Source organism: Rhinolophus ferrumequinum, chromosome 12 (genome assembly GCF_004115265.2).
Source record: "Rhinolophus ferrumequinum isolate MPI-CBG mRhiFer1 chromosome 12, mRhiFer1_v1.p, whole genome shotgun sequence".
NCBI classification, from domain to species: domain Eukaryota; kingdom Metazoa; phylum Chordata; class Mammalia; order Chiroptera; family Rhinolophidae; genus Rhinolophus; species Rhinolophus ferrumequinum.
The window spans coordinates 37046571-37068694 of record NC_046295.1 but is presented as its reverse complement, the minus strand read 5'-3'; the positions used below and the strand labels follow the sequence as shown (position 1 = coordinate 37068694).

The 22124-nt window shown below is 42.1% G+C and overlaps 1 protein-coding gene and 1 long non-coding RNA gene across 11 annotated transcripts in view; one reads left to right on the top strand and one right to left on the bottom strand.

Annotated features, from left to right (window-relative positions):
- Positions 1–21485, top strand: part of TRPM3 (transient receptor potential cation channel subfamily M member 3) — an 817113-nt gene extending 795628 nt beyond the window's left edge. For 7 of the 10 annotated variants that reach the window (XM_033122317.1, XM_033122314.1, XM_033122311.1 and 4 more), the window contains 4 exons: positions 6337–6487; positions 6598–6797; positions 8880–9012; positions 18529–21485. In XM_033122317.1, the coding sequence (XP_032978208.1) occupies positions 6337–6487; positions 6598–6797; positions 8880–9012; positions 18529–19981 (1937 nt within the window). In that variant the 3' untranslated portion in view covers positions 19982–21485. The remainder of the gene's footprint in view (positions 1–6336; positions 6488–6597; positions 6798–8879; positions 9013–18528) is intronic. The other 3 variants (XM_033122321.1, XM_033122320.1, XM_033122315.1) reach the window with 3 other exon arrangements.
- Positions 1–22124, bottom strand: part of LOC117031715 (uncharacterized) — a 42597-nt gene that overhangs the window by 7656 nt on the left and 12817 nt on the right. Inside the window, exons 2-3 of the long non-coding RNA XR_004424601.1 lie at positions 14593–14720; positions 1725–1854 (exon numbers count right to left, since the gene is read on the bottom strand). This is a non-coding gene — a long non-coding RNA (uncharacterized LOC117031715). The remainder of the gene's footprint in view (positions 1–1724; positions 1855–14592; positions 14721–22124) is intronic.

Sequence of the window (22124 nt, the reverse complement as noted above, 5' to 3'; positions counted from 1 at the left end):
TATACTGGGCAGGTAGAACTGGGCAGGTAGAATCCACTAGCGGCACTCTGCATCATTACCAATGAAGAGGAAGATGACAACATACCACTTGATATGAAGGAGGTAGTGATTATGTATGTATTTACTTCCTCCAATAGGAATGGGAGAAGAACCACTCAAGTGTCAGGTTCCAAAGCAGGAAAGGAGGAGGCAAGTGGTAGCCACCAGCCAACATGTCCCTAAACATCCACCGAGGTGTCATCTTGGGTGCATGTGTCCTGGAGGATTTCCCTGGGAACATGAACCTCCAGATACTGGTTGGTGCCATACGACAGTCCAGATAGCTTATCTTCCATCTTGAAATCTTTTCCCTGTCAGGGCTTTAAGTTACCTAGCTCATCGTCATCCATGGTAGACATCTGTAAGTTTGAGTCAGAGCATTTTCTAGCACAGATAAATACCTAGAACAAGGACATCATTAGAAGCCATCGTAGAGCAGTGTTTTGCACTAACTGCTGCCTATAATGTTCACTGCTTCTTTGCTGATAGTACCAAATGAGGGCTGCTTCTTAAATGATTCATTTTTATTATCATTATCACTGTCACAAGGATTATCTAATTCATTTATACTGTACTTGTTGCTATCGAATCTAGGTGATGGTCCTGGATGCTAGTTCTGACACCAGATTGCTGGGTGTGACCCAGGCAAGAGGGGCTGCAGGGCTTCTTCAGATCCCCCGTCAGAGCCCACATCATACAGAAATGCAACGTTCTCTTCCCCATCCATGCTCCTTAGTTGTGAGCTTCTTAAACAACAGGGGCTGCCTATTTGATCCCCCAAATCCCTTGTACCCTACATAGTATAACCATTCAATAAATGTTTGTCGAATAAGTGCTATGCATAATGATGGCAAAACAGAGCGATCAGACATAGTCCCTACACTTGAGAAGCTTAAAGTCTATTCATTACAAAAGTAGCAATACTAATGTTAATCGAGTGCTATGAGCTAAGTGCTTTGCATGCATTATCTCATTTAATGATCTTTTTTTTAACATTTTTTTTATTACTTTCGGGTGCACAAATTAATGATCTTGACAACTTCCCCCTATGTTACCTACTATTACTACCCCTATTTTACAGCTGAGGAGGCTGTCGTTCATGGAGTAAGCTAATGTCACATCATTTGAAAATGGGAGAATCAGGGCTTGAACCCTGGTCCACTTGATTATAATGCATGTTTCTACCCACTAAAGTAATCCTACCTCTATAAAGGCAGGATGAATAAAAGGTGTGGGGGAAGCTGAAATAAGTTAATACCCAAAGAATTGGCAGGGAGTTCCCAGAGCCAATCACACTGACATCAAAGCAAATGTTGTAAAAAGGTATTAAGTTGGTCCAGTCTTTGAACTGTTAGAGGGTTTTGAGGGATGGAGCAGAGGAACCAATCAGAGACGTAGAGATATGTCAGTGACAATATCTGAAGGCCCATGGAAAGGTGAGTGGGCCATGAAACCAGCAAGCACCTACTGTTCTCCCTGGTTTTCTCTTTAGGCTAGAAGGAAGGAGGAATGGAGGAAGTGTCTGGATGCTTCGCTAAACATGGGGTCAAAAGAGCAAGATGGATGAGCTCTTCCCGTCACAAGTTTATTTTACGTTCTCCCAGAATGTAAAGAGCAATCTCAGAATGTCATTGAGAAATGGAGATCAGGAACTACATGTCAAAACTGTGCAGTTTGTAACTTACCTGAAGCAGTTCTTTCTGCTGTTCTTTATCAGCTTTCCCCAGAGAGATCTGAGCAGGAGCCAGAGGAGAGTGACAGCCCCTCAGGAGGTCAGGCTGGAAGGAAGGGAGTGGATAAGTGGGGCAAGCTTCCCTACGGAGAGAAAAGCAAAGCAAGTGATTCTTTGAGGCCTGTGGCCAAGTGGGTAACAGAGACCCTGAAGTCTGTTTGAGGGAGAAGCCTTCTTGCCAAGGGTGAGGTTTCTGGAAAGAACCTAAGGAAAGAACCAACAACCGCTCAGAGCTAGGTCTGTCCATCATGAATAGGCCTGCCAAACTGTGGGAAATGTTTGTTACTACTCAACAACCAAATTGTGTCCAATGATCGCCTTTATTCATTCAACAAACAGCAAACATGTGTAGCTATGTATGGATGTGCTGTGTGTATGCACTGAGCCAGGTAGTGGGAAGCCATCAAAAGTAATTTTCCCACTGGGAATCTTGTGTGGGACACACATGGGTAAATTGGTGATGGTGACACAGTGTGGGAAGCCTCCCAAAGGGATATGCAGGGGCGGGGAGGGGGGTAGCCTGGGATTATAAAGAAGATAAAATTACTAAAGAAATATTATTTGTTAAAGAAAAACAGTATTTGAGACACTTGTGAAGGATAGTAAGGAAGACTTTATTCAAGGCAGTGGGGGTACTGCAACGGGGTTTTGTAAGAGGGGAGAGAGATTGGACTCAATTCTGAATAAAACAAGAAAAACTGGGAATTTACAGACAGGAACGGAGTGGGGGGTCAGAGGATGGAAAAATCACTAAGAGGAAATATCAGGGATAAGGGGCATCCTGGCTAAACTGACCTAACAAGAATCAAGATTCTTTTTTTTTTTTTTTGAAAATTTATTTTTTAATGTATTAAATTTATTGGGGTGGCATTGGTTAGTAAAATTATGTAGGTTTCAAGTGTACATTTCTGTAATCCATCATCTATATATCACATTATGTGTTCACCACCCAGAGTCAGTTCTCCTTCCATCACCATGTATTTGACCCCGTTTACCCTCTTCTACCATCCTTCCGCCCCCCTGACCCTCTGGTAACCACTAAACTGTTGTTTGTGTCTATGAGTTTTTGGGTTTTTTATTTGTTTGTCTTGTTCCTTTGTTGCTCTCAGTTTTATATGCCACATATCGGTGAAATCATGTGGTACTTGACTTTCTGTCTGACTTATTTTGCTTAGCATTATAATCTCAAGATCCATCCATGTTGTCGCAAATGGCAGTATTTCATCTTTTCTTATGTAATATTATTCATCATATATATGTACCATATCTTCTTTATCCAATCATATATCAAAGGACATATATGGTTGTTTTATCCAATCATATACCAAAGGACATTTGGTTGTTTTCATGTCTTGGCCACTGTGAATAATGCTGCAATGAACATCGGGGTCCATATATTTTTACAGATAACTGTTTTCAGATGTTTTGGGTAGATACCCAGAAGAAGGATTGTTGGGGCATATGGTAACTCTATTCTTAATTTTTTGAGGCACCTCCGTACTGTTTTCTATAGTGGCTGCACCAATTTACATTCCCACCAACAGTATATGAGGCTTCCTTTTTCTCCACAACCTCGCCAATACTTGTTATTATTTGTCTTGTTGATGATAGCCATTCTAACAGGTGTAAGGTGATATCTCATTGTGGTTTTGATTTGCATTTCCCTAATAGCTAGTAAAATTGAGCATTTTTTCATATATTTGTTGGCCATTTGTATGTCTTCTTGGGAGAAGTGTCTGTTCAGGTCCTCTGCCCATTTTTTAATTGGATTGTTTGTTTTGTTGTTAAGTTGTACGAGTTCTTTATATATTTTGGATATTAGCCCCTTATCAGGGATTGTTTGCAAATATCTTCTCCCGTTTGGTTGGTTGTCTCTTTGTTTTGTTGGTGGTTTCTTTTGCTGTGCAGAAGCTTTTTAGTTTCATATAGTCCCATTCATTTATTTTTGCTTTTACTTCCCTTTGCTTCAAAAACAATCCTTTTTGAACCCAAAGTCGGTAAGTTTAGTACCTATGCTTTGTTCTTTGCAGTTTATTGTTTCAGGACCTATGTTTAGGTCTTTGATCCATTTTGAGTTAATTTTGGTATAAGGTGACATACAGCTGTCTACTTACATTCTATTACACGTCGCTTTCCAATTCTCCCAGCACCATTCATTGAAGAGACTGTCTTTTCTCCATTGTATGTTTTCGGCTCCTTTGCCAAAAATTATCTGCCCATATATATGTGGGTTTATTTCTGGGTTTTCAACTCTATTCCATTTGTCTGAGTGTCTGTTTTTCTGCCAATACCATGCTGTTTTGTTTATCTAACAAGATTCTTGCTGAAGGCAGGCCAGGGTGATCAGACACCATTTGGGAAATCGTGGAGGACAAGGAACCTGATTAGATAGATATCAGCAGTGATCAGATATGAAAGGTGAGGATTCTGGCTAAACTGACTTATCAGGATTCTTGTTAAAATTGAACAATGCAGAGACAAACACAGAAGTCCAACAGCAGAGGCCTAATTGAAAAAGAGCTCAGGAGAGCCTGAGTTCAGTTTGATCAAGCAGAAAATCTTTGTCAATACCTGTGCCAGTCCTGGGGTGGGCTTCAGAAAGCTAACTGAGCATTGAACATTGAACAGCATTTACCCAAGTGAAGCATGGGAGTGAGAGCAAGGTGTCAGAGGGGTCTTTGGAAGTAAAAGGAGCAAGACTCAAAATCAGGCAGTAAGAGATAGCATGACATTTCCAGGAACTGCAAGAAACTTGGTTCAGTTTGTGCTCATAGGGAGAGATGGGAGGTGGCAAGAGATGGCACTGAGCCAGCCACCCTCAGAGTTTGGACTTCATCCTGGAGGCAGTGGGGGCCTCCATCACTGGGTTTTCCTTCCAAGGGAGGGTTGTCTTGGGCGGTTAGTGCCACAACTGCCAATAATAAAAAGATTCCGGCTCTTTTAAAACACCCGATCCAACACCCAACCGTCTTGAAGGCAAATCCAAAGGAAGCACTTTGGCCATTTTCCTCTGGCCATAAAAACAGGATCTTAGTGTCCTGATATTATGAAAACCCTCATAGCGTGAGAAGATGCATTTTTGGCTTGAGAGCATGTAAAAATCATATACTTTTTGCAGCCTAATTCTAGCTCAGTGGCCTTACCTTAGTGGCACCTGAGAATTACCTGGGAAGTTTTAAAAGAAATACTGATGCCTGAGCCATCCTCAGAGATTCTGATTCAGTTGTCTCGGGTGGAGCTGGACATTGGCATTTTTTAAAGCTCTGCAGATGATCCCCTGTGCAGCCAGGGTTGGGAATTACAAAGCACACAGCCTAGCAACATTAACTCTTGAGAAGAGAATGGACTCCCCTTGCCAGGTACTCCTACCAAGAAGACTCTGGGTCAACTTTGCAAACCTTCCTGGCAGATCCTCAAAAGCTGCCTGTGGCAACAGCTGAGACGTCTTTGAGCTCCGCCCCTTTTTATAGATAGCTGCAAAAGGACCCTGTGCTAAAGCCAAATAAGGGAGAGGGAGAGCTGAAGCAGGAGGGCAACCTCACCTACCTCTGGGCACCTAAAGGCATCATTTCCCTCCCTGAGCCATGTTATCCGTGCAGCACTAAGGAGCTTTGTCAAGGATTTCTTTTTCCCCTGAAGTTACCCGGAAACACCAGGCAGGCCTCATTAGCGCATGACTCACGCTCACCCCGTACCCCCCCACACACACATCACCTTCCTCCTCACCCCCACCTACAGATCTTTTTTTTCCCATTTGCCCTTTTTTTCTTTTTTTCTTTTTTTTTCTTTTTTTTTTTTTTTAGTGCAGTTGGGTTTTGTTCCCTGTGCCCTGAAAAGCCCATTTTTGGAATGGAAATGCTGGAAGAAAGCAGGTGGCTACTGGCTCTGAGGTCCCAGCCCATCACCCCTCATTGCCCTCCCCGTGAAATGCCATTTGTCAGGAGCACGGAGAGACAAGGCCTCTAAATACTTCCCAAGGCGATGCCCTGTTTTGTTCCGTTCCTTCCTCACTGAGACAGCAAATCGTTAACTCGGAGCCCCCAGGTCGTTTCTTACAGCAATTAACAGCTGCCCCCTGTTAATTCCCAATCAATAGCCCCGCCATGCTGCTGCTCTTACAGCTGTCAGGCTTCCGGCCTCCACAGCACATTTTGAAAGTAACTTGACGGGGCAGTGAGACTGCTTCTCCTGCTGCTCCCCAGGAAAGCCCTCGCCAGATTTCTAAGGACACCAAGTGCCCCTCAGTGAACGTCAGGGGCCAAGGGACAGGGTGAGCTAGCAGGGGACTCCACCCACCTCTTGCAAGTCGGATGACAACTTGGGAGACAAGAGGAACCAGCTCCCCTCTGGAGGAGCAGCAGCCCCTCGGGATAGTCATGAAGCTTTTATTTTCCATTTTGGCCTTTTTTGGAATTCTTTTTTTTTTTTCTGTTTGTTTTGAGATGGCTGTACTTTTCCTCCATCTTCAAAACAAACAAACAAACAAAACTCTCTTTCAGTCTTTTTTTTCTTTTTTAATCCAATAGCCATGATTTCTCATTTGTTACTTGTGTCGCTTCCTCCAGCTCCCTGTGGGCAGAACGAGACCCGAGAGGATGGTAAAATAATCCAGCTGCCTCCCTGCAAGACAGGAGCCTGGATCGTGCCAGCCATCATGGCCTGCTACCTTTTAGTAGCGAACATCCTGCTGGTCAACCTCCTCATCGCCGTCTTTAAGTAAGTGGGTCCTTCTCCAGAGCACTTGGGATAGAGTGGGGGCACTGGCGGGATGTGACGCTTCGGAAAGCAGTGGAGTTTCTCACTTGATTCTCTGGTCTCTATTTCAGCAATACATTTTTTGAAGTAAAGTCAATATCCAACCAAGTGTGGAAGTTTCAGAGGTATCAGCTCATCATGACTTTCCATGAGAGGCCGGTTCTGCCCCCACCTCTGATTATCTTCAGCCACATGACCATGATATTCCAGCACCTGTGTTGCCGATGGAGGAAACATGAGAGCGACCCAGACGAAAGGGACTATGGCCTGAGTAAGCGTTGAGTGACAGCCCTCAGCAGCCACAAATCAGAGATCCCTACTGCTTCCTGTAGGCAGTCATTTAGGACCCTGGGGCTACCAGTTCCTCCAGCTTTCTGCAGACTGCTGGCTACTCTGAAGACTTGGAAGGGAACTGGGAGGGCATGCTTGCCTGAGAAGCAGTGCTAGAAAGAAGACAGTAGGGGGCTGAAAATCGAGTATTCTTAGCCTCATATCTTTCCTAGTGAGGTAAAACCAGTCTCCAGCAGGGCTGTGTTAGCACCTTCATAGGTTCTAAGTTTCTTACTTTCCAGAGATCCCACCACAAAATATATCAACCATATTTATATGCTCCCAATGCTGCATTATATGTAATTTAAGCATCATTACATGAATTGAGTTGAGTTGCAGGTGACTAAGTTTGATTTTCCATTATCATTTCTGGACCGATCATTTTGTTTGTTTGTTTGTTTGTTTGTTTTTGATCTCTTAAACATTTCCCAAGCCTTAGGGGTTGTGCTTATATGACTTCAGAGGAAATCAGCCCTCCTTTCCATTATTCAAAGGGAAAAATAGAAGAGCCTTCACCATCCACCTTCTAGTCCAGTGTTTCTAAAAGAAGGTTCTGTTAACATTGAGGCAGAACAATTCTTAGTTATGTAGGATTGTCCCACACATCAGGGGATTTAGCACCTCGAGCCTCCACACATTAAATATCAATAGCTCCTGCAGATTTCTAAGTGTCCCTTGGGTACCACCCACAGTTAAGGACCATTGGGCATCCAGCCCCATATCAGCAAACTACTGTGGTTTCTGAAAGTATGTCAAGTAGACCATCTACATTAGATCTACTGAACCAGAGCCTCTAGGAACAGGCCCGGGAGTTACTTCTAGGTGATCACTAGTGGCTCTCAGGTTTGAAACCAAAGCCACTTAACTGCTTTTCTAAGTCTGAAGCTTTTTACAACATTCCTGACACAGCAGCGCCTGACTTCTTTCTAGACATTAAAATTGGAGAGTTGGAGAGGGCTGAGAATTCCAAAGTTCACTATTTCCACCTGAAAAATAAATGTAAGCCAATAGAAAGCTTAGGCGGGGGCGGGGCGGGGGTCAAATGTACACTGGACTTTTTCTATGGCTGTATCAGTTATGAATTAGTTTACCTATTATTAACAGAAAGCCAGATTCACAATAACACAAATAAACAAGTTTTTGTTTTTCTCACAAAGCAAAAGGTGACTAGGCTGACAGCCAGAGCTCACCAATGGCTCACTGAAGCCAAGGACCCGGAGTCCTATTTTTAGGGGCAGCTATTTGCTATTGCACTGTCTTGTCTCGTGGTAGCGGAGTAGCTGTTGCACTTTCCATCATCACATTTACGTTCAAAGCAAGAAGAAAAGGGGAGGGTATATATATATATATATATATATATATGTATATGTGTGTGTGTGTGTGTGTATATATATATATATATATATATATATACACACACACACATGTAGAAATAAGCAGCCACGTCTCTATAGTTTATCAGGAGAACAAAATCTCTTCCCAATACACCCCCCGCCCCCAGCAGACTTTTGTTTCGAATGAGCCAAATTGGGTTTCATCATTGCTGCTGCCTTCCAGGGAGGCTGGGAATATATGTATTTGGCTTTCCAGCCTCAGTAGTGGGAAAAGGGAGAGGAGAAATGGGTTGCAAAAGGGCTTTTAGCAAGGCCCTTTGTAAAATATGTCTGTCTGCCATACTACTCAACCCAGAAATTGAGCTTTTAAGAAAACTCCATTCTCTGTGTAGCTTCCCTTTCCTCCTTGATTTAGCTACATTTTTGACCTTACAACTTGTATAATTCTAATCAGTCCCTGCAGTAAACCAGATATGTTCAAGCGAACTTCAGAGACCCACAGTGAATCTAACTTACAGAAAAGGACAGTGACACACATTGCCTGACCGGATTTGGATTTAGTTTGAGACTTTAGTAAAGAATCTAGGCCCCTTTTCCAAATGTTGGTTTAGATTAGGAATGTCATTTGGCCCCAAAGCAGATTCCATTGCTTTTACTTCTCTGACTCATATCTCATTTTTTTTCCATAGAACTGTTCATAACTGATGATGAGCTCAAGAAAGTACATGATTTTGAAGAACAATGCATAGAAGAATATTTCAGAGAAAAGGATGATCGATTCAATTCGTCCAATGATGAGAGGATACGGGTGACTTCAGAAAGGTATGTTCCCTGGGCACATATATCTCAGGAAGTTTTACGCCATCGCATGCTTTATCAATTGCTTTTGTTTGCCCAGCCGCAAAAAACAGAGACGTCTTGTGTTTATTGTTATTGTCCAAGGAATCATCAAGCTTATGAGAGAACAGAACTTTGTCTGAAGGGTTTACAGATCAAAACCCCAGACTTACAGATCCTGGACTTCTCCGGCAGGCAGTAGTAGCCACCATCCTGGACACTAGAGATTGTTGGGTTCAGGACAGGGCAGGAGTTGCTAGCTCAGGCCAGAAATTGGAAAGTTCTGACACAGATACAAACAAACCAAGAGAAACCCAGCCCAACTCAGGGCTCTCCAGCAGGTTTGTGTTTTGCGTAGATCACTGAGCATCTTCTCCAAAGGTACAGATAGTCCTGGTACCTGGCTTCTGTGCGTGCTCAGTACTTTCTGAATAAACCACAACAAGAGACATATGAATTAGAATAATGGTTGGGGTTGTTTGGTGGGTGTTGTTTTTTTTTTTTCAGAATTATTTTGTTTTTTTCTTCTGATGGAACAATATAAAAGCAAACAAATAAAGCAGATTTTTCTTTATGTATATAACCAGTGGTTATATATTTTTAGATCTCATTGACCAAATAGTTTTGTAGACTAGCTGGGTGGTAAGAAAAATCTCAAAATAAAGAGAGGAGAATCCTTTTAATTTAATAAATCTAGCTTTATGCAAATGAACTTACATTTTCTTATTTTCCTCATTTTACTGTAGACTAATAAAAACATCATTTAGGGCTGGCACACTCAAAATCCAGCATTTGGGAACACTGTTTTAAAGAACACCCAGAGTGTTACAAGGAACTGGTATAACTTTGAATTTTAAGCATTTGCGACATGAAGATGGCCGAAGTAAATTATAAATACTGGGAAAAGGGATAATATATTGGTGAATTTAGTCAACATGATTCAAACTTCTAAAACTTGAGTCAGTCATCTCCAGTTTTCATGAAATGACATTTTGTCAGCTTACCCACTTCATACATTCTCTAGTGGTTCTGTAGAAATTATGCAAATGGTATTTTTCTGTCCCTGGCCCTTTATTTCTGTAGAGAAGGCAGTCTACATAAGTAGGTGTACAGGCATATGCCACTGAGTGCTTGTATCATAGGTACTCAGCCAATATTAATAAAGTTTAGAGCCGTGCATAGATTCTATACAAATCTGCCTTGCAAAGTAGAACATTTTATGATGATACAACGTGAAGCAATTTTCTGGCAAACAAAGGAAGAAGCTGTAAATCTGAAGATCTTTCTCCTTCTGAGGCCTTGAAAAAACGTATTTGTTAATGGACAGATAACCATGTGGTTCCCAGAAAATTGTGCCATGTAGACACATTGCCCATCGCTCAGACATATTTCCAAAGCACATGTCCAGGGGCCTTTGAAATGCTCGTTGAATTCCGAAAGCCATAGAGCCGGGAGGACAGAAAGTTTGGGGGAGGGAGTGTTACTGCACGAAGAAGACTTTGCCTCTCGGATGCGATGGAATGAGAGGTGCAGACCCAGGGCATGTGAGCATATTGTGACTATGTCACCAATTCCTATTGGATGGAAACGGAAAGGAACTATATATAGCACCTCTACCTGAGCCTCTCACCCCACACCTGCAAACGCTTCCAGGAGACTCCTCCCCCAGGGCCCTGTCCCTCTCTGGGTGGATACAGAGCCCCACCCTCCAGGAGGGTGACCAAGGTGAGCAATTCCCAGAAATCCAGGACAGAGGGTAGGCCACCTTCCCTATGTCCTAGGGATTAGCGACCTTCTGGAGTCATGGGGACCAGGAGGACCAGGATGATCTCATGACCAAGCCCACGTGCCAGAATGAGTGCTAGACCTCATTCTACTTCTTTCTATATTTGAGGTTTTGTTTCTGTTGTTGGTGGTTGTGGTTTATTTTACATTTGTAAATGTACCAAAAAAATAACACCTTTAAACATTAGAATTACACTCAGCACAACAGAAATACCACGAAATACATGAGGGAACAGAGATCAACTAAGGGAAGAGTGGATCCATATTACTCATCTCGCATATACTCTAGGACATGGCCTTTCTGAGTGGAGTGGCAGGTGAAATCACCTGTCCTATTTACATTAGATGGATGGATGGATAGGTGGATTGATGGACGGACAGATAGATAAGTAGACAGATGATACACATGTATATACACATTTTTAGACAGGTATATATATTTAATTTACATAAGATAACTGTGTACATTCTGTATAGTACATAGAATACTACCTAATTCTCCCTGCATATTAGGTAACCCCAGTACAGAAATTTGAAATCAGAAAACTTAAGAGCTGGCTCTCTACGAAAGACTTGGAGGAAGGGTTTCTTCACATAGTGAGCCCCATGTTCCTCTCCCTGCCAGTGCCTTTGAAATACAATTTGTGTATACAGGTTGTATTTGTATGAATCCTTTTAGAAATACATAGATACTTCTGTAATTATCAATTTAAATGCATCATTATTATACCATATTTTTGCACCCAAATGGTATATAAAGAACTCATTACAGTATTTGAGAGATCATTACACCTCAGAGGAACTTGATTCTGAAAAATCCTTATCTGTCCCATTTTTATATAGCAATGACCCCGAAGCTTCTAAAGCAATACAATTTCAGATTCTAATGAGTTAATGGAGTAACCACTACCCTCCACTTTACGTGGGTCAATATCTAGCGAATGATAATTATACGAAAATAACCAAAATTTTAACCTATTAAGCTACATTGACAACTGGCTTCTTTTCTCAGGATGTTTAGTCTTTTGGCTGAAGATGACCAATCCTTAAAGTCTGTTCCATCAGATTCCACGCTTATTGTCCTTTTTCAAGCTCAGTTCTGTTTCAGTATGTGCATACTGGGCTTTCACTGTATGCCAGGCAATGTGGTAGGCACGAAGGACCCACAAGGCAGAACCCTGTCCTCAAGAAACACACAGTCTCATTGCGTTCCAATGGACACTCAACGCAGGAACAACCAGAAACATCTAACCCAGTGGTTCTCAAACTTTGAGGGCTTCAAAAGTCATCTGGAGGGCTTGTTACAACACAGGCTGCTGAATATCCTTCCCCCGCCCCCACCAGTTTCTGATTCACTACATCTGGGATGGGGCCTGAGAATTTTCATTTCTAACAAGTTTCCAAGTGACGCTAATGCTGACGCTGCTGGTCCAGGGACCACATTTTGAGAACCACTGATGGAACCCAGTGGACAAGTCAAGAGTTAGGAGAGGACGGTGCTGAATTATTCACTGTGGATCATATACAATTTGACAACTTAAATTTGGAAAAGGTTCTTGATATCACTGAGTACAGATTACTTGTACCCAAGGCAGTTGTTTTTCTCACTCACCTGGCCAAAGGTGATTTAACAAATATGTACTGAGCAACTGGCATGAACAGGGCCTGAGTTAGGGGGCAGGGAGGTAAGGACTCTACTTTGAAAGAATGCATAGTCTAGTTACGCCCAGCTTCTAGTTGAACATCTGCTAGAAAAAGGAGAAACTGCCTTAGATATTGGTCTTCTGGATGAGTACAGAAAACAAGAATAAATCCTTTTCTCTCTGAGAGAAATGTTTTACGTATATGAAGATCACAAGCATCTCCCCACTTTGCTTTGCTTTTTCCAAACTAAATATCCCAAGATCCTTTCACTACTGATCGTGCAGGCAGCAGATCGCCTATTACTCTGGTCATTTTCTCATCTGCCCTTTAAATTATCAGTATCACCTTTTGAATGTGGTACCTAAATGGAACTTAGTTCTGCATTGTAGTTAGAGCCTAGATTTAATTCCTTTATTCGTTCCTTTACTATTTTTGAGTACCTACTGTGTCCTGAGCTACTATTCATAGAGTACAATAGGGCAAGTAGTTCTTTCCATGTTATCAGGGAAAGAACACACTATAATAGAAAGATTTTAATGCTAGTTCTCTAGTAACTAGATGTGTGACATTTAGCAAGTTACTCCACTCCTCTGAACCTATGTCCTGATCTGTACAATGGAGTATTAACACCTAGCTGTAGAGTGTTAAAAGTCATTGAGATAACATATGCGATATTATGCTTTCAATAAATGGTGGTTATTATTATTATTTGATCTACATATTTTATTCACTAATAGGTTATATTATAAACCTAGCAGCCAGGTCATGTCTTCAGTCCAGGTGAGCCTACAATTAATTAGAACCAGGGCTTTTTCACATGAGCTGATTCAAATATCCTCAAACATGTTCTTGTGAAAAGCTTGTTTTTGACCTAAAATCAGTATTCACATTCATTACTGTGAAATTTGTCTTCAATTTTTTTTCCCCTTTCGAGTCATTAGTCTCAAGGACTCTTTGAATCCTGATTCTATCATCCACTACATTAATTTTTATCCTACTCATTTTATGTCATTGTTTGCTTGATAAGCATGCCTACTATGCCCTCAACAAATTCAGCAAAATGTCCCTCAGCGCGGCTTAGGTGAACCACAACAGCACCGAGACATTGCACAACTCCAAAACATACTTTTCATGATGACGTCCGCCCATTGTTTTACCATCTCTGGTTTGTTTCATCAGCCAGCCGGGTACCCACCTTTCTCCAGTCAGCCCAGTGTATCAACCTCCCTGTGAGAAGCACACTGTGCTTTATCACAGATATTTTGTATCTATGTAACTGTCAGTCTGCATTATCAAAAAGAGACAAGATTAATACTGAGTCCATGTAGTCTCCTGTTCACGAACCCTATCTTTTTAAAAGTACTCAAAAGATACCATCTGCATAGTTACCTACAACTAAGTCATTCTTTAATGCTGTCTAGAATTTTTGTCAGACTCCCATAGTTCCTCAGATCCAGGAATGTTGACTATCAGGAATCGGTAATCTCCTGGCATTTCTTTTTATTTCCCTTTGGTTATTAAGGGTTACTTATGTTTTCTGGTGATCAGAGCCAGAAGTTCTTTTCTGGTTGCTTCAACTTACTTAAAGCGGAATTCACAAACTGGCGGCTTGTGGGCAGCATGTGCTCACAGAAGGCTGTTGTTATGGACTTACGGTGGTTATTAAAACCCATTCCGAGTGTCTTTGGACTGGGCATGCCACGGAATCCCTGCCTCTATTCTCTTCCGCCTTGGCGGCTTCACCTACTTACTTGATCTGCCCCTCCCACACGCATCTCATTCTCATACCCCTAACTTAAAGTTGCCAGATCGTCTTCACCATCACCCTCGTCAGGCTCCACTAGTCAGGAGAAGTTGCAGTTTGAATTTCCTTCTTGGCAGTAACAATTTTAGCAACATGGGATATGCAATATTCCTAGCGCCATCTTTTAATCTAACATTATCTTTTCCAAGCCAATGGGCTTTGTACCCTTCGTTCACTTCACCTAGATCCCAGAAAGTGAGAGATACATGACTCTTAATAGTACATTCAACTTATAATTTTTCATAAAAAAGAGAGACAAGATTAACTTAGGATATATGAAATTCATAAATAACCAAAAACTGTACAATCCAAAAGAGATGAGCTTCACCCACCTCCTGCCATATCTTTTTCCAGGGCTGTTCTTTGGTATCTCTATTGATTGAGGTGAATTGAAACGTTTCTCCTTCTTTTTTTAACCCAGAGTGAAGGATCATTGGTCCAGTGGGAAAGGCTGGTGACCCTAGAGGATTTAAATCAGTCACAAATTAGGTATCAAATCTGTGGATAAGTAAGAGTTAGCTTTAGCTGTTCTGCATCATTGGCTTTGATTTGAAAACCCTTTCCCCCCCCACCAAAGCCCCCGTGATTGGGCCCATGTGATACAGGATTGTGTTTACCTTTCTTCCCATACTGACCCTACTGCTAGCGCTCCAGGGAATATATGAAATTTAGGACGGGCATGGCCTGCCAACCCTCTTTTTCCTTTAACTATATTTCATTTAACCACATGTTGAGGTTCTCAGAAAGGACAATGAATTTCTAGAAAATAACAGTCCTTATGTTGAGGAATTATATATTGAAGCTGAAATTTGCTGTGCCACCAGAACCTTCTTTTGAGTATCCCTTTGCTCATCTTACTGGCTGTGGATGCCAGCTGTCTTCATAGCTGGGTTTGTTACTAACCTACTGAGTCCCCTCGGCTGGGCTCCCGGCTGTCACTTTCTTAGGTTGCCAGGAGCAGGAGCCACCTCACATCTTTCAAGGGCCTTCTTGTTGTCCCTACGTATTGGCCTCCTGAGTTATACTGAAATGAGCCACGCAAGGTCTGGAGACGTGAAAGAGGGAAAGGAGAATCAGGATTTCCTCCTGTACGGCGTCTTCCATTCCACAGTCTCTCCTTTACTCTCACTTTGTCACTTCCAGTGTCTGTCCCCATGGGGCTTCCTATTGCTCCATAAATGTATCATTCTTATCTCCATTTTATCTCCTGAGTGGTTTGGCCAGAGCCAGCTCCAGAGTTACTACAGTTATGACCCAAAACTCTTGGTTTGTTCCTCAGACCTAACTATATCTGAGACACATGCCCATTTACACTTAACTTTTCAAGAATTTTTTTTTTTCAAATCAAGGAACACACTGTCGTTACGAACAAACATATATAAATTTGACTCTAGGAAACTTTGTTTTTTTATAACTTCTACATTAACCTCCTGTCAGTTACATCCAAGACATAAATGATTATACAATTAGGTGGCTAAACACATCCAGAATTCTGGAGAAAATGAATGAAACAGTCTTTTTTTTTTTTTTTTTAAATCAAGTCTTATGTGCCAAAGCACCTCAGAGCCCACAGGAAAGTTAAGATTTAGTTCCTTGTGAAGAATAGTTCCTTGGCCCTGTTCTGACAGGCTTCCCTCCCCTAGTTCCTTCTGTTCCCTGAGGCCACACTCTTGGGGCTCCCAGTGGGAACCTCCTGTTTTGTTAGAGTGGCCTCTTTCTCCTTCAACCTCCACTCTTCTCCCACCTCCTTGGGCTCCTTAGTCTCTGTGTTCCATGTACTACCTACAGCCAGGTCCTGATTCTTCCACTGGCTCCTGTTGGTGCCTTAGCTCTGCCTCTCACCTGCTAGCTTTCTCTGCAGTGTTGGATCCTAGGGCTGAAGGGAGGTGGGCATAGGGACTGGGGTCCCCACAACACAGGGAGATATTTCACAACGCTCAGACCAATGATCACTGGCAATTATGCTAAAAGAGCGTCTTTACCCCTTTCCATACCAGCCTTGTATGCACCAGGCTCCAGGAAAGGTAAGGAGAAGGAGGAAGTAAACTATCCTGCCTTTTGTTGTTCTGCCAACACTAGAAAGCTAAGGGGAATCAGTACCTAGAGTATCCAAAAAGTCTCATTCTGCAGACATGCAAAATCTGTCCTTCTCCTGACTTTAATGAACAAGTATTTTATCCACTTACCCAAAGTTTATTGCATTGCAAAAAATAAAATTGCAAAATCACACTCCATCAGTAGATGATGAAAAAGTGAATTGTAAGTCTAAAAGACACACAAACTTACTCTTTTAAGTAATTTGTTTCTCAGGCTATGTTTATACCCCAAAACAAAGTGAAACTGGGAAAAGTTGTATTTTCCTTCTGAATTAGCTGTGTTACTGGGTGAGTAGCTTCGGGTTTGCCAGACACAGAATTGCTCAGTTTACGAGTCTTTGGGGAACATACCTGGGCATGGTGGCTGAGAGTGCCAGGACCCTGGGCAGTGCTGAGATGGTTATGGGGCTCAGGAAAGAGCAAAACAAGAAATGTCTCCAAAACCTCAAACTGGGTGAAAGTAAGCTAGAGGATAAAAGAGCAGAGTCTGTAGAGTGAGTTTTGTGGGTTTTTGTTTTTTGTTATTTTTTGGAAGGGGGGTAGGGTGGTGTTGCAGAGAAAAAGACAGAGAGAGAGAGACAGAGAGAGAAATGTGCCCCAAGGCAAAGGAATCTCACACACACACACACACACACACACACACACACACACACACACACCACCCTGGCCAGCAGGAGAGCAGTGTTTTTAAAGCCTACAGGTCTCTCAGAAAGGGAAACCACTACCTCTTATACCTCCTTCTGGCACTGAAATGCATATTCCTCCCTAACAGCGGTGTTTCTGTTATTAATACCCCAGCAGCAGCAGCACAACAGCTGGGGAACCTAGCTCTAATTCCCACTGTTCTTTGCAAGGCATATTCTGTACATGCAGTCATGTTCCTTTTAAGAGTCAGCAGTCAAATGATTTACTGTGCATACTGGGAATATTGTAAAAGTATTTTTATCCTCTCTAGAAAAGTTGAGAATGGATCTCATTTAGATTCTCCAAAAGATTTGCCGTTGGGAATTTGAAAGTGAATGTTTGAGCTCAAACCATGACTTGGCTTTGGTTTGTTCTTTCCAAGTTAATTTAAGCAAGTGAAAAACATGGCACAATTTTGTTTTATTTTAACTCTGTGTCTTCTGTCTTTGGAGATAAATGACCAGGTAGTTTATTAGACAATTGAAATCAAGTTCATAACACTGATTGACTCAGTGAATCTTTATTGACCCTTGGCAGGTATTGGGCTGGCAATATGGAAATGGAAATAGGAATATGAGACCGATTATGCCCTCAAGGATTTCCAACGGGGAGGGTCAAGGCATCTAGAAATAACTAATATAAAGACATCTGACCAGCTACCCAGAGAGACAGAGAGAAAGGTGTAGGATAATTAACTTGTTGATAGACACTCCAGAGTTTACCACAAATACTTTCTGTAATCTTGGTTAAATTTCTTGATGTTTGTATTTCTTTTATTAATGAAAGGATTGGATTAGATCAACACCAAGTGCCTCAGTACCAGGACCATATGAATTCTTTTGGAGGCATTAAATTCTAAAAAGATGATTGGAAACAACAACAACAAAAAAATTATTATATAAATATAAAATAAAACTAATCCCTGTCCACATAATACAAATTTTACATGTACATTGCAATAAGAATAGCTACGTTCTAGAATTCTATTGCAAAATTCTGGGTAAAGTCATCAAAATGCGCCATGTTCATTTTTTTGGTGATTCTGATAAGCCAACACCCTAATACTTATTTAGGTCATTAAACCCTGTCCCAAGCCACAGCTAAGCCATGGGAGTGGTAAAAGGGTAGGACATTGGCCCCAATCCACTTCAATAAGAACTATTGAACTTTGGTGTTTATTTATTATGATTATGTATTAAATTTCATTGAGGGAAAAGGGGATTAGTCATTAAAAATCACTGGATTAGATAATCTCTAAAGCTTCTTCCAGCTCAAAAAGATTTGGATTCTATGATTCTCAGTGACAGCATCACTGCCGTTCTCACATCCCCACCCCCTCCTTAATGCCTATAACCTCTCAGTTTCCCTCTGGTAAGACATTGATAACCAAGGGCCAGGCACAGCTTTGACCCCTCTGTCCATGCTCTGTCTGTAAACCTCTAGCAGAGGAACCCAGCCCCAGGTGACTCTCCTCTTTTTCTTTCCCAGGGTAGAGAACATGTCCATGAGGCTAGAGGAAGTCAATGAGAGAGAGCACTGCATGAAGGCGTCACTCCAGACTGTGGACATCCGGCTGGCACAGCTCGAGGACCTCATTGGGCGCATGGCCACAGCCCTGGAGCGTCTGACAGGTCTGGAGCGGGCTGAGTCCAACAAAATCCGTTCTCGGACCTCCTCGGACTGCACAGACGCAGCCTACATCGTTCGCCAGAGCAGCTTCAACAGCCAGGAGGGGAACACCTTCAAGCTCCAAGAGAGTATAGACCCTGCAGGTGAGGAGACCATGTCCCCAACTTCTCCAACCCTAATGCCCCGTATGCGAAGCCATTCTTTCTATTCAGTCAATATGAAAGACAAAGGTGGTATAGAAAAGTTGGAAAGTCTTTTTAAAGAAAGGTCCCTGAGCCTACACCGGGCTACTAGTTCCCACTCTATAGCAAAGGAATCCAAAGCTCCTGCAGCCCCTGCAAACACCTTGGCCATTGTTCCTGATTCCAGAAGACCATCATCATGTATAGACATCTATGTCTCTGCCATGGATGAGCTACACTGTGATATAGACCCTCTGGACAATTCCATGAACATCCTTGGCCTAGGCGACCCGAGCTTTCCGGCTCCAGTACTTTCCACAGCTCCTTCAAGCAGTGCCTATGCAACTCTCGCACCCACAGACAGACCTCCAAGCCGGAGCATTGATTTCGAGGACATCACCTCCATGGACACCAGATCTTTTTCTTCAGACTATACCCACCTCCCAGAGTGCCAAAACCCCTGGGACACTGACCCTCCAATGTACCACACCATCGAGCGTTCCAAAAGTAGCCGCTACCTTCCCACCACGCCCTTTCTTCTAGAAGAGGCCCCCATCGTGAAATCTCATAGCTTTATGTTTTCTCCTTCGAGGAGCTATTACGCCAACTTTGGGGTGCCTGTAAAAACAGCAGAATACACAAGTATTACAGACTGCATTGACACAAGGTGTGTCAATGCCCCTCAAGCAATTGCTGACAGAGCCACCTTCCCTGGAGGTCTTGGAGGCAAAGTGGAAGACTCATCTTGCTGTCATCCCGAGCGAGAAGCAGAATTGAGTCACCCCAGCTCTGACACAGAGGAGAATGAGGCCAAAGGCCGGAGAGCCACCCTCGCGATATCCTCTCAGGAGGGCGAGAACTCAGACAGAACCCTGTCCAACAACATCACGGTTCCCAAGATAGAGCGCGCCAACAGCTACTCAGCAGAGGAGCCAAGCGCGCCATATGCACACACCAGGAAGAGCTTCTCCATCAGTGACAAACTTGACAGGCAGCGGAACACAGCAAGCCTGCGAAATCCCTTCCAGAGGAGTAAGTCCTCCAAGCCAGAGGGCCGAGGGGACAGCTTGTCCATGAGGAGACTGTCCAGAACATCTGCTTTCCACAGCTTTGAAAGCAAGCACAACTAAACTTTAATAAGCATTGCAGGAGGCTCAAGAATCCCACCCTAAACTTCTCCCCGAATTTCACCTGTTCCCCTTCCTCGAAACATACCTGCTTTATTCTGAGCTGAGCAAAACAAGCAATGCCTCAGGAGGTGTTAACTCAAAGGTGACTCTGGGCCACAGATCAAGAAAGCATTTGATCGGGCCCAGGGCCAAACACAAGGGATGTAAGTCGTGGCTCATACTGGATGGGGAGGGAGGAGAGAGAGAGGGAGAAGAAGGGTTGAGCGGAATGTGTATCACTAGTCACTTCAGAAAGCCATGAGCTCTGCGAATGAAGGGGCTTCACGCATTCTCCATGCCGGGAGGCATCTTTCAATTTCTGACCATTATCAAGAGTTTTAGGATGTAGGGCTAAATTGCAAAAGAAAAGAAAAGAACGTAGCCAGCTTACAAATGAGCTATCCTAAACTTCAATTCTGTTTTCTTTTCACATTGGCTCCATTACTGGTGACTGATGAAGAGCATCCTCTTTATTCAGTATAAGCCGGCAGCAAGCAGTTCTACCTAGCGTCCCACATCCTCCTCATGCCAACACTTCCGTAATTGATCATTTTAAAGAAAACACAAGGTAACAGTCATAGTTCACCTGTCTCTTGTATATTCACTTCTGGTGCCACAACTGTTTCATCTTTATTGAAGAAAATAAGGGAAAAGAAATGCCTTTTTTGTATTGCAAGCGAAGAATTGATGTTCAAAACAAATGTCAAGTGCTCTATTCTAGACAGGGGGCGTTCCAGTGTAGTCGTGCAAGCTCAGGATGAATGCAACTAAATAGTTTTATATTTTTTAATTTATTTTGTATCTCACCTGTCATCAATGAATTCGCTCACTGGATACATAACAGTGAACTCACAAACAAATGTAGTGGGGCAGAACTCACCTAAAATTGCCATCTGGGATATTGTTATCCTCTCACCGTCATGTCATGTGTTATGCTGCTGTGTGACCTTCATCATTTGCATGACTCCACCATGTCTTCTGAACATCTCCAAGATGTAACTGCCAATTTTACGCACTACTCATCACGTGACCATTTTGTATACAAATATCTGGTTATTACATGTGGATATTTTCATATCTAGAGTGTCGCCATTTAGTCTGAGCTCAGCATAAATTTAATTGGCATTTTTCAAGGGCTGGTATCTTTTCTATGGAAATGTTCTAAAGTACTTTTTAAGGAAGTTTCAAAACCATAAATAACCTTATAATTGACTGGGAGTTTGTTATTGACCCAAAGCCATCAGTTGCAGGCATACCATGAATATTTTTTCTTTTATACAGAGCTACAGAAAAACATACAAAAAACTAAAATAGAAAGCAAATAAACCATGTAAAGAATTCTGTAGTATATACTGCTTATATACATATATATGCATTTACACAGAGACGTGTTTATATATAGTATATAAACAGACATATAGAGCTTTCTTAAGAGGCTTGGACTTTTCTATCACCTTGAGGTATAACCTGAGGAGTTCCACTGAAAGAATACATTATATTACATTTCAACAGATGTTGAAATTACGACTTTTTAAATCCCTATAACTTTAACTTTTTCTTATACCAAACTAGAGTTGTCAAAATTAATCAATACCTGCCCTCTGCCCCTTTTTTGACCGAAAGCACTAGCTAGCGTGACCTCTCTTTTAGTTTGGTTTCTCCTGTCCCAAATGTTTACACCAAGTATTAGGTTGATGCAAAAGTAATTGCGGTTTAAAAGGTTAAAAAATAATTGCAAAAAACGCAATTACTTTTGCACCAACCTAATCTGAATGGATATACAATTCTAAACCAGATAGTATTACGGATTCTAAAATATAACTATACACTAGATCAGAATCTGTATTTGAAGTGGGGTAATGAAATCCTGACCCTCAAATCTTTGGATTTCTGTATGGATCACTGATTTAAAAAAAGAGTAAAATCTTTAAGGAGAATGACTTAAAGTTACTGGTATAAAATACTACCTGGTTCTTTTGTTTAGTTGTAGTTGTGAACGCCACATTTTCTCATTATGTGAAATCAAATAAGTATGTGAACACAACCTCTAACCTTTAACTACTTAAACAAAACAAAAAACCCTTCAGAATAAGCTTTTCGGGTA